The sequence below is a fragment of the Anarrhichthys ocellatus genome, unplaced genomic scaffold (genome assembly GCF_004355925.1).
Source record: "Anarrhichthys ocellatus isolate YVR2014 unplaced genomic scaffold, GSC_Weel_1.0 scaffold15, whole genome shotgun sequence".
In the NCBI taxonomy this organism is placed as follows: Eukaryota; Metazoa; Chordata; class Actinopteri; order Perciformes; family Anarhichadidae; genus Anarrhichthys; species Anarrhichthys ocellatus.
In genome coordinates this window covers 6,236,844-6,249,931 of record NW_022280045.1, presented here as the reverse complement: position 1 = coordinate 6,249,931, position 13,088 = coordinate 6,236,844, and the positions used below count along the sequence as shown (strand labels likewise).

The 13,088-nt window shown below is 42.7% G+C and overlaps 1 protein-coding gene across 3 annotated transcripts in view; it reads right to left on the bottom strand.

Annotated features, from left to right (window-relative positions):
* Positions 1-13,088, bottom strand: part of LOC116387745 (ephrin type-A receptor 3-like) — an 80,941-nt gene that overhangs the window by 32,049 nt on the left and 35,804 nt on the right. For all 3 annotated transcript variants that reach the window (XM_031855105.1, XM_031855104.1, XM_031855106.1), the window contains exons 6-10: positions 8,725-8,880; positions 5,539-5,874; positions 4,510-4,622; positions 2,776-2,938; positions 746-854 (exon numbers count right to left, since the gene is read on the bottom strand). In XM_031855105.1, the coding sequence (XP_031710965.1) occupies positions 746-854; positions 2,776-2,938; positions 4,510-4,622; positions 5,539-5,874; positions 8,725-8,880 (877 nt within the window). The remainder of the gene's footprint in view (positions 1-745; positions 855-2,775; positions 2,939-4,509; positions 4,623-5,538; positions 5,875-8,724; positions 8,881-13,088) is intronic.

Below are 13,088 nucleotides of genomic sequence, written 5' to 3'. Positions count from 1 at the left end.
CCTTAGACATTGCACTCAAAGTTTGGTCAGCTCCAACTTAAGACTTCTTTGTTGGTTACTTATAATAATGTGCCAACGATAAGATTACAGCTGTCAATGGCGTAACCTAAAAACGACCGTGATGGTTTTGCAGAAACGATATGACACCAAATAAAGGAATAAGCCAACAAGTACAAAACCAACAATTCTACAGTCCGTCGATCAGCACTTTCCACTTCCTGTCTGTGACCCCAAGCCCATTGACCACAAATATATACTTTCATTTTTAGGAAATGCTAAATACTTCCCTAAAACAACTAGGCATTGCTAACCAGTGAACTTGTTGTGGATTTGATGCTCTAGTGAGCATTTACGGCAGCCGGACAGTCTGTATGAGACTGACTGAAATAAACTACATTGCCCATTTTCTTTACAACAAAAGAATGTGTCAGCTGGCACAAAGAAGTGTCTCTTAAATGTGTTTTCAGGAGTTTTTTCACAACAATAAAGGTCTATGTAACAGAGAAATAAGATATAGTATATTATTAATTAGATGGAGCAATTTGTTGTTTTTAGTCTTTTCATGGTAATTGTTGATGATAATAAAAATAAAGAATATTAACATTCATACTTAAAAACACCTTTGTTTAGGTTTATTGTTTATTTTTTATTTCCCAGCACTTGGAGGCTTCCCTGTTCTCTCGTACAGTTTATACTTGTGTAGACGACCTTCATGTGTCTTGTTTCTTTTCTTTTTTCAACCTACCTTCCGCTGACAACGAAGCAAGTCACCAGGAAGATGAGGAGAACGATTCCCCCGGCGATGGACACAGCCAGAATGGTGGACTGGTTAGGGTCCCCGATAGCAAAAACATCTATATAGGAGACAAAGGAAGCACAGAGGATTAATAAACAACAGCATAATGGAGGATGGAAAGAAGCTGAGGATGTTTTCTGCCGGAGGAAAGTGAAGGTAGAAAAGATGAAGGTAGGCTGGGAGTAAAAAGGACAGCGAGGTGAGCGTGGCCGGGGAAAGAGGGAGAGAGAATGAAATATGATAGCATTAGAAAGGGAGATAAAAGAGGTTGAAAAAGAGAGCGAGGGAGGCGGATGGAATAGTAAGTAAGGTCCTTGATGAAAAGCGCTCTCCCTCTGCATCGCCTATGAGGGTATGAGACGTGAAAGCCATTCCCATTCAGCCGCGCTGTCCAAATGGATATGTTAACATTGCACATAACAAGGCTACCGCAGAGAACTTTCTGCAAAGATGCATTGATTTTTACGCCACACCAATCGAGCCATTACTCAAAACAAATGCCCCATTTATCTGGCTTAGCTAAGCATGAGCAGAGACGTGTGGCTGTATGTGGGTATGGGTATTTGTATTTATATATGAGTGTGTGTGTGTGTGTGTGTGTGTGTGTGTGTGTGTGTGTGTGTGCGTGTGTGTGTGTGTTGGAGAGGCAAATGAATGCCCCTAGGCAGCCACAGATGAGCATTGTTCTCCTATTACATTTACTGTTGCAGACCTATACAGCCTTCTTTAACAATCCATATAATTGATCTGATTAGATAACCTTGATATGATTGCTGTATTTTACAGCTCTGAACCTGACTATGAACTTTCAGAAACAGCTTTATACCAGTGATACCCAACCTGTGTCCTGAGCTCTGTGAGTTACTTTTTTACCACCACATTCCTGATATTTGTTGCAGAACTTTGAATTGCTTTTATTGATAATTTAATGATTAAAAGGCTAATGTGTGGCCGTTGTGTGCTACACAGACAGCGCAGTCTATAGCACAGTGCTATACATTAACTGATTTATCCCCCCTCTGCCTGCCTGTCTGGGAATCAATGTTCACTTTGAAGAGGCCTCTAAAGCACATAATGAAGCGATAATGAAAGTGGATGACAGTAAACAAAGGTGAAAAGGACAGAGTGACGGAGGGATTAAAAAGCATCACGACCGAGATACATCATAGTACACCCAGAGCTGTTTGTGAGGAGCGGCCCCGCTGGTCTGGATCGAACCCGGCATATATTTCTCTTTTGTGTCTCCTCCTCTTGTTTCCCAAAGCTTAAGTGTGGAAAACATTTCGAAATGTAAGTAGTCCGTGTCCTTTTAAGAAGAAAAAAAAAAAAGGGAAAACAAATAGTGCTCTACACAGATCACTGCTGCTCACTGGTGTGACATTATAGTTGCAGGTGGGGGGAGTGAAACCAGTCCAAAGATAGGAATCAGATATCCAGTCATGTTCATTTGTGATGATTCGAACTTCTTCTACCCTTTTTTATTTTCCTCCAGTGGTTGGTATGAATCTAATCCTCACAATCTTTTTCAAATATACTTTTTCCTTCATTGTGAAATTGGGTTGTCTCCTTTTTGCCTGATAGGTATTCTCGGATGCTTTCAAGCCAGTGGTTCAGACACGTAGATGACAACCTACTGCGGTTTCTCTGTCTGACAACAGACCTGAATAAGCCATTCGGATGAAAAGAGAGCTATTTTATAACCATCAGGTGGGTTGATTTAAACTCTTACAGTACTGTTATATGATATAATATGCCAGGACGCTGTGCTCTGCAGTTAATCTTTGTGCTTCCTCATGTTCACCGTTTACCTCGAATTATGTGGTGTGGATTGTTTTTAAAGACTGGCATGTATTTTCATTGCATGTGTGCTACTCCAATTTTCAGCTGAAAACCACAGGAAAAGAGAAAAAAAACCTAAAACAATCCAATTACATAAAAAAAAGGCAAAATCTGAAAATATGTATTAGTCATCGGTTTACCTTCGTGGCTGGTTTCCAATTCAATCTCTCCACCATAGCTCCCATAGCCCCCGTCGGTTCGAGCCCTGACCCTGAACACGTAGGTAGTCCCTGGCTTCAGCCCTTCCACTGTCATCATGTTGGAGCGAGTCTTCAACACTGTGTAGTTCTGCTCCCGCTGATTCTGTAGTGGAAGAAAGAGCAAAAGGAGGGAATTTAATACTAAATTGAATATTATTAAGTGACAGAAAATAATGTAAGGGCTGAAATTATAGATGTACTCTTCAGGGTTATATAAAGAGCAATGGACTGTGGTATCGAGAGGGAAAGTCTGAAAATAATAGAAACCTCAATAGTTTAATTTAAATGTCTCCAGGGGCTACGTACTGTACACCTCACTAAGTTTTCATTTGTTCATCATCGAACCATTTGGTCGGATTTATACATGAGCATCTGTCAAGTCCCAAATCTTATCCCCTTTACACTTGGGGGCAATATGTGGTTACTCAAGTCTCGCTTCGCTTCGTTCCTCGGCTATCTTGTAGTCCTAGGTGTATGACTACCTTGGTGAGTGTGTGTGCATGTGCATGTGTGAGCACGTGCACTTAAAAGTGTGTATGTAGGAGGATAAATAAAGAATAATTGTGTCTGTCAGTAAGCTGATTCCCTGCAGAGAAGCTGATACTCTTCCTAATGGAAGACACTCTACAACAAGGATTAACACTATTTTACCGCTAATGCCTGCCAAAAAACACACACACACACACACACACAGAGCCTTAATTTCATCACCTTGGCCTTGTTTTACGAGGTTTGTTCGACAGATGTGTGGTTAATTGGCTTGGAGTGAGCAGTAGGGGAGACGTGAGGGATAGAGAGAGATGTTTGTGATGAACAAGTCATTAGAGACAGGCCCTAAGGCTAAACCCATAACCTACAAGCCTAGACGACATATAGATGAAGCGAACAAGAGGAGAGAGAAACATGTTGTGTTAAACCCGTTAAAAGGTTCCTCCAGAAAATTAACATTGCATTTAAAAGAATAGTTTGGCATTTTTGTAAATGTCCTTATTCCCTTCCTTGCTGAGAATCAGATGAGAAGACTGATACAACTCTCATATTTGTATGCTAAATATGAAGCTACAGCTAGCAGCCGGTTAGCTTATCTTAACACAAAGGCTGGAAAAGGGGGAAATGTCTTTCTGCTGTCTGAAGCTCCCACATTAACATATTTTATGTCCGTTGTTAATCCATGAAGCAACAATTGTAAAAAAAACTATTTTCCGCTTTACAGGGGGTAATGTTGCAGACAATTTCTTGGTTAAGGACCAGTAACTTCCTGGAGTCTCGGCTCGTTGGTTCTGGCTTCGAGATAATCTGGAAAAAAGCCCCTCGTAAAAACGGCGGGATGTTGTTCTTACCCTACAAACTTTATAATGTGGTCATTTGTGAGCTTAAGAGATGCTTATAGGAGGATATTTTTTCACCTTTAAACACAAAAAGACTAGTTTCCCCCTTGTTTCCAGTCTTTGTGCTAAGCTAAGCTAACCAGCTGCTAGCAATAGCTTCATATTTACCACACAGACATGAGAGTGGCATCAATCTTCTCATCTAACTCTCTGCAACAAAAGCGAATACTTTTAACACAGGCTTTCTGTTAAAAATCTGACAAAACAAGTAAACTGATCCTCATGCGTGAAATTGGTAGAGTGCCCCTTTTAAAAAAATAAAAGCGCGTGTGTGCATCTCTTTCACCTTCTCATAGTAGATGACCTCATACTCCACTATCACTCCGTTGGGTCTCTCTGGACCCTGCCAGGCCAAAGTCACGCTGTCCTTGCTCCGCCTCTCCTTCAACACAACGCTCACTGTAGAAAACAAATACCAAGAGGGGAAAGCATGAGCACCAAAGAGAGAGTAAAGTTCAGCAGGATGAGGAAAAAAAAAAAAAAGTGTGGGAAGAGAGCGGGCTGTGTGGGAGAGGAGAGAGATTTCAGATGGATACCCACTGTGCTATAACGAGAAGACCCTCACATCACAAGCATCTGAAGTGCTTGTGATGTAATTTTGCTAATGAGAGAGAGCTTACAAGCGGTTTTATACATGTGTGATTACAGAATCCTACGATGTCTGTATGTGTGACATGCGTGCGTATGGTGTGTGAACTGCTGGTGTTACTAACCGCACACCCTGCGACTTCCAACCAAGCCTTTACACATTAGGGCACATGCTTGTGTGGGCTGACCCCCCCCTCCCTCCCGTTATTACACACACACACACACCCATAGCACGAGGTTGATTAGTCATCCCCTCCCTGTCATACACACTTCTCTTGCACCAATTTTCCATAGTCCCACACTGTGAAAGATGCCCGCATGATCATATATGTGAAGGCAGAGGTGCAGAGGTGTCATTTTGTGGCATCAGAGTGATGCCGCACAGCAGTGACTTTACAGTTGCCTTGTAAAAGCCTGGTACTATTTGTGAGCGCGCAATCAGGAGACAATTTTGAAGAAAAATACTCTCTGATCCGTCGTATTCGTAGTTCAGGCTGATGAATACGTTCTTCCCAGAGGATTATATTTTCTTTAAAAGTGGATATCAGTGGAGTCATGCAGAATCTTTCTCGTCATGTTTTTACTGCAATTTAAATCAGAAAACCCTCTGGCACACATACACATCATTCTGTGAAAGAGAATACTGGTGTTTTGACAGTCATAGTTCAATTTGGGGATTTAGTTGTTTTACATTTACATTGCGCCCATTATGCGTGCATGTTCTCACCTGTCTGTGATGTGGTGACATTGATGACTACTGTTCCTCTTTGTGTCGGACTTAAGTCCGACACTCCATTCTGGCTCTCAACAGTGAAGCTGTAGTTTGAGTCCGGCTGCAGGTCGGTGACCAGCACGGTGGCTGACGAGAGGCCGAACTGTCTCGGAACAAAATGGATGCTGCTGCCACACGGTGTGCACTTCCTGCCGTCACCGGAGCACTTCCTGCAGTGGAGGCTGTAGGTGATGTCCCCTCGGCCTCCCGTGTCTCTGGGCGGTGACCACTCCAAGGTGATGCAGGTTTCGTTCACAGTGGAAATGGGGTTCTCTGGAGCAGATGGAGGACCTGAGGGAGGATAAAGACACAGATTTATTTATTATATTATTTATTAAATTATATTATATTATATACAGTTTAGATTCAGCAGAAACATATATAGTGTTTGTGCCGTCCCAGCATGCACTGGGCGAGCTGCTAGATACAACCTTGCATTTACCACCCCTCATCAGTCCCAGCTCATGAAACGGCAACACTTTTTTTCCCCAAACGTACATTCTCTAAACGTGCATCCCATGTACATTACTAAACATATTGCAGTTTCTATTAAGAACAAAATTCACATTGATTAAATTAAAAATGAATTAACTGTCTCCTGCCAGAGGGTGGACACTAAGCGCTTTATTAATGAATAGCTATGGAACGTACGGTGATTAAGAGGCCTTGGCTGATTGTAAATGGGACGGTATGAGAAGTTATTACACTTCCGAAGTTTAAATCCATCTTTAAATATAATTCACATGATGTTAAATACTTAGCGCTCGCTCGACCACGGGGAGGGTTTAACCATGTGAAGTTCACTGATACTCTTCAGGGCTGCACTGCAGACAATCAATAGTGAGTGGACAGTGATCTATGGAGAGTGCCTGGAATAATTTTCTCATGAGTCAGGTACATTTTATGATTTAGAGCAGTTCATTTTACTCTGAACGTCGGCTGAAATGATTAGTGTATCACACAGTCAGGATCCGAAAAGTGTGTCAGTAATCATATTCAAAGAGGCAGTGACACATCTTTAGACGGAGTGTGTTAATGTTGACACATTCAATGTAGATGTGTGTGAATAATATTTCAAATGGTTTTGTCACAATTGAAGCAGCATACTGATGTTTTAACATACACACTAAGGGGCATTTCGTCTCCAAATGAACCTGAGAGGTCAAATTCTCGTGGATGTGACTGCATATGTTTCATTTTATTGTTTGCACTCCCATGTAGATAGTGCTACTAATTTGACCCTCCCTCTTCACCGGTGCTTTCCTGTATCGAATATGGGGATTAAAAAAAATGTGAGATTGAATTCAAAGAAATTCAAGGGCCACAAAAACGTGTTGTGTTGGACAGTGGACACCTAACTTGTATGCTGCTCATACACCAAACCACCGGCTCTGTACAAGGTACTCTATCTATACTGCGGAGGGCCTGCATGCACGGACTTGTTGCTTCAGGTACCCACCATGTGTCTGTTTTCTGCTGGAGCCCTCAACCTCGCTATGTCAACGTTGTGTCTGAACCCAGCCTTATCGGGAAGCAGATGCAGGACGTGCTCACCAAAGTTTGCATCCAACTTGTAACTCCTTGTTCAACAATGTAGCGGATTAACATGTGGGCCTTCTCTGTGCTTTCTCATTGGCAGATCAGTTTTGAGTATTGTCATGAAGGGCATTTTGAGCGAACCACAAACCTCCGACTCATCATCAATGTAAGATTCCATGTTGTGTGGGAACCAGTTTGATGGAAACCACAGATTATGGTTGCTCACTGCACAGCACGGTGCAGGTATGTCAACCGTATGGAAATTTGTGAGTAGATGACCGTTTAGCCTGACATCTCATCAGGTCCTTGCTGAGCAGTGAGCCCCAGGGGGCCACCGGCAGAGCCTGGGACTTTCCTGATTAGCCTTCCCAGTGGAGAGCCTCTCAGAAATGAGGAGGGATGGGGTAGCTAGGCGGGGGGGAGGAAGGAGGCCATGGCTATGGATAATTGAGGCTGATGGTCATAAATATCCTGAAAGGGTGTGCTGACTGATCCTGTTAATTCTGTCTTTTTCTTTTCTCCCCCCCCCCCCCCTCTTCCCTGAGCCACACTTAAGTGTCCATCATCTCATCTACTGATCAGCCTTTTATGACATTTAAATTATAAGCCTCTGATAGTCCACCATTTCCCCCGCTGTTCTATTCTTTGCCTGTGCCTTAAGTGTCCCTCTCCATGTCGCTCCATGACTAATTCATTCATCACCTTTTCTCCTTATTTTCTCATCGTCCCCCTCTCCATCCTCTTCACGGCCGGGCATGTATCTGTGTGTGCCCGTACATATTTGAACTAACCGTTACTCATTTCCAGCTGATAACACCAACCGTCACACATCTCACCTGCTACAACGATTAATGAGTGTAATCTACCGTAACCTGATAATGGGTTTGTGTGTGTGTGTGTGTGCGCACAAGTGTGCAAGTGTGTTTCTCCATATTTATCTAGTTCAGCCCCAGCATGTCACTGTCCTTTCCCACCCCCACATCCCTCCGTCCAGCTCAATCCATCCCTCTCTCTCTCTTTCACTCAGTCTTCCCTCCTCATCCTTTCTATTCTCCTCCATCACTGTTCATGAGGATTTGGTCCGATCCCCCTGGCTCTGGGATTTTTGTGTATATATGTGTGTGGGTGTGTGTGTGTGTGTGTGTGTGTGTGCGCTCGCATGAGAGACAGACAAAGAATAAGAAACATCATCAGATTTATATCAGAGTATTACCCATACCAGTGTTCTCATATGAGATATCTGTGATGCGTAACCACACAGCTAATAGACGTGTGTGTGTGTGTGTGTGTGTGTGTGTGTGTGTGTGTGTGTGTGTTTGTGTGTGTGTTTTACGTAAGTATCTCTAGTGTTGTCTAAAACAATAGCAGCTGAGTAGGAGGAAAATGTATGGAGGGATTATTGATATAAATGGAAAGAAACCATGCAATGCCAATTTTTAGAGGAATACATTGCAAACTAATTAAATGAAATGTAAGCCAATCATTGTTACTTAATGCCATTTTATAACATGAAATATGTACACAGTCAAATGCAAATATTTGACTACACTGAATGTAAAACTTGGTATGAAATTAGCTTCCGTGTGCGTTCACATCACTCACGTGTGCAGGCCATGGAGCGTGGGTCCGTCTCAGCACGATAGAAACCTTTCTCGCAAACACACTCGACAGCCTGTAGCTGCGGGGACGAGCTGTGAGGAGGACATTTGGTGCAGTAGGCATCCGTGGCTGAAGCTTTGTAGGTACCAGGTCTGCACGCTGGAGTGAGGAGACAGATGAACACAGGGTTAGAGGCTGCGCTGTTTTGAACCTTTAAGACATTTTCCCTTTTTCATGGGCCGGTGAAGTCTGAAAAGTTGTGCCAGATGAATCCAGTTTACTTCAACTTATGTCATATTTTTGTAAATCGATTCTGTCAGTCACTATAATATTATACTCACAGAAGTAATTGCTGAGCTGTGTGAACACAGCAACACTGCTAAAAAGTAATCATGACGCCGCAAATATGCAGTCAGGATCGTAGAGGTTTTTAAACAAACCTGTAGTCATATTCAATTTGAAGAAGGCAAATGGTGAAATTATTTCCGAAACTGCCAGTTTTAAACATCAATGTGCTTTCAGCTGCATTCAGTTTCAGTTTTTCCTCTAAATAATGTGGTTTGAATAATAATAATCTTGTTTACAACCTGTACTAATGTCTCTTGCCCAGTCCAACTTTTCCCAGATCTCATCTTGGTGAGTACAATGTTATCACAACTGATGAAATGATGCCGGAAGAATAAAACCAACTTTGCACAGTAGTAGAGTACGAGGGAAAGCAGATACTCAAAAAAAGATGAACATGTACAAAAACATTATACGGCATGAGGAGTTATGCTACCACAAATGTACAACATATACCAATAAGTCACCCTTGGAAAAGCAAAAGAAAACAAAGTTTGATTTAATATATTGTGACATTAGGTCGACGTGAGATCCTTTCACATCAGGCTGAAGGCCTGTATAACCACAGGGCCGTACAGTACAATAACACAGTGCAACAGCACAGCAACTGTCATTCCTGTTATATAAGATTTAGTTCTTCAGGCAACCGGGGGAACAAAAATACACAGCCGCAGTCACAGCAATAGTCACAATAACAGAATATTACTATTGCTACGGCTGTTTCAGTGGCTGCATATTAGTCATTATGTGGGGCCGTAAAACTGTGGAGGGAAAACCGTGCTTCCGCTCAACAGGAGCAGTCCGCTGAAATAGATTGGGGACTTGAGTGATTTCCCTTTTGCATCCAAGGCAGTAAAATGGAATTCCTGACTTTCCCTTTGGTAATCTGAATATAGATTACACATGTATTTATTTATACATTCATAGGCCTGGTATTCCCATTTTCGTAAGCCCTTTCTGCGGCGGCGGTAAATAGTACGACAGTGTACAAAACCCTGTGTAAGAAAAATGAGGGTGTTCCAAATGCAATTCCATAGATGCCTTGTGTGTGTGTGTGTGTGTGTGTGTGTGTGAATAGGTTGGATCAATGATGCGACAGAATCCGCCAGGTGCTGATTGCATGTTCGTGTGCTGAGCGCTTGTGTGCAAGAAGGTGTTAAGTATGCGGTGTGTGTGTGATTGTGTGTGCTCGCAGCTGATTGCTTGTGCCGGTGGTGAAGGTCATGGATTTAATCAAGCTACACGTCACTCGTCCCAGAAAGGCTGTAAATTATAACACACACACGATCACAGGTACACACGCTTTAAGTTCTACGGCGTGGTTAACCTGCTGCGTGGTTAACCTGCTGCGTAGAGCGATGGAAAAGTGGCCTAAAAGTAGTGCGTTTTCTCACTGTGGAGGTAAGTTCTTCCACCTGGACATTGTGCGCGTTTTGCTCGCATGCAGACAGTATTTTTAGGCAAATCATTCATCATAGGGGAGCAAAGTCCACTAGCACAATCCCCAAAAGACCTGAAAGAACAGTGGAAAAGAGATGTGTGTGTGTTTGTGTGCGTGTAGGTGCAAAAGAGAGAAAGAAAGAAAGAAAGAAAGAAAGAAGGAAAGGGAGTGATAATTCTCAAAGGGTTTCTGCTCTCTTTCCTCCTTCCTGTCAGCTTCCAAGGTAATGGGTGCCTATGTGCTGTGCTAGTGTGTGTGTGTGTGTGTGTGTGTGTTCCTGTTGGCTGGGCTGTTGGAGCAGGGTGGAAAAGCAGCTTTTCTCCGGGGAGTTTCATCCGGAGAGTCCTGGCTCTGGGCGCTGGCCAACCACAGAGGCACAAAAGGACCCGGGCGCTAGAGGACAGACAGGGCGCCCCCATGCCAGGCCTGGCGTCCGAACAGCTGCCTGATCAAAAACTTTCTGCAAGAATGGCGACTTGGCTGCTTCCAGTGGAGCTTCCTTCTCCTTCCTTCTGCTTTCTGCTCTGCTTTTCCACCTCGTTCTCACTCCTTTTTTTTTTATCTCTCTCTCTCTCACAGTCCCCCTTTTCCCTCTCTCCCACTTTTCTTGCCTCGTTTTTTTCTCAAGCTACTCCCTGTGTGCACCCCATGGGAAATGTGTTACTTGACTTGGTTCCCTTATGATTAATGATTTACCACAGATATGAAAAAAGGGACAAGGAGGCTGAGGCAGTGAGACAGTGCTCTCATAAACACACACTCGCACACGAAGCAGACACACAGAAGCGCAAAAAAAAAGTTTAGTGACAAAAACTATGTTGTAGAACTATGAGCCAACTCCAAATTTGCATAATGTTGAAAGTAACGGTTGACAATGCTGTACAGTATCAAGGGTGTGTGTGTGTGTGTGTGTTGTGTTTCTTCTAAAGATAAAGAGTGGCCTCAGATCCAGTGTCTTATTAAATATTCATCCGGTCACCAGAGAGACTTAGTGTATTTATGCCAATCGATAGCTCTTAGATATGATATAGTACTGCTACTCAAGACCCACCCTCAGTCACCACTGATTGAGAAGGGAACAGCCCAACTGTTTCCTTTGGGAAAACACAACACAGTATGAGCTGATTGAGTTTTATTTTAACCCGTTCTATTCTATTCTACTCTTTTTAGTGCTGCAACTGTTGTTGTTTTTTATTTATCGTAAAATGCTAGAAAGTAGTTAAATAAGCCTATGACAGTTTCCCGAACCACAGGGATACATCTTTAAAAAATCTCCAAAATATTTATTTTATCAATGGGTCAAATGACTGCCTGTAATATAAATGGGTTTCGTACAATAGGGATGAACCCTCGGGGAATTATCATCCAACTCTGCGGTTCCCCTCAGTTCTACAGATCTTCTTAGCGTCTTTTAACTCATTGTTTGGGTTTATGGCTCTCGAACTTACAGTTTTGGTTTACTTTCACCACACATCAACGATGTATTTTCAGCTAAATGGTTAATAAAACAGCCTGCATTCTACCTGCCCAGCACCAACAGCCGACAGACGGACTGAGCGGCGAACTGCTGAACATAGTGGGGCATTTAGCAGCTAAATAGACAAATATTTGCCTCAGCAGGTGGTGGAGAGCAAATCAGAGGTCAAAGGAAAGTAAATATTTCACTTGCATTCGACTAGAACCACCAGCTGCCTCCAAAAGAAAGACAAATCACCTAATACTGTTTTATTTGACCAACACTTCAAAACCCAAATGTATTTAGAAATGCTTAGAGCCAAGAATATAGCAGCAAATCCTCACATGCCAGAAGCTGGAACCTGTGAATGCTTGGCATTTTAGCTTGATAAATAACTTAAAAGAATAAATCATCTCAATAAAATAAAATAAAAATGAATGTGATCTATACATTAGAACAAGTCTCCACAGAGAAGGAAGCCAAAATAAACTGCACTGGGAGGGGTGCCAAGTGTCCTACAACCCCACACACACACACACACAGCTCAGTGTTTAATACACTATTGTTAAAGATAGAGAGTAGAATACTGAGGAAAAGTATGTTATGCTTCAGTCAGTGCTGTGAGTAACTCTTTCTGGCATCAGAAGACTTTAGCTGCGTTTATTAATAGTCACACCGTGCTAAAATAAGGTGTATGGGTTGCTCGTGTGAATGACACGGCAGCGGCTGACCGTACCGGTAGAGTTCAGGAAATGTATTGCGTTCGTGTTGGAAAGGGCCTGCACAGATTCACACTCGAGTGCACACACAGAAACACAAACCCAATATCTTCAAAAGTCTAATTACATTCAAGCAGGCGACTATATATAGTACGTATGCAAAATCACATCAGCTGCACTTTTCTGAAACAAACACTGCCTCTGCCTAGTTGGAAGCATTTCCTCTCCTCCACTTCCCTTTCAAATGTTTCTAGTTTAACTGTTAATTGCTCCGCTCTCTTGCTTTCTGTCGGGGCAAGTCAAACATTGGCTCCTCGCCATAAAGGGCGGGGAGAGGAGAAACCTGGGGGGTATAACGTGTGTGTGTGTGTGTGTGTGTGTGTGTGTGTGTGTGTGTGTGTGTGTG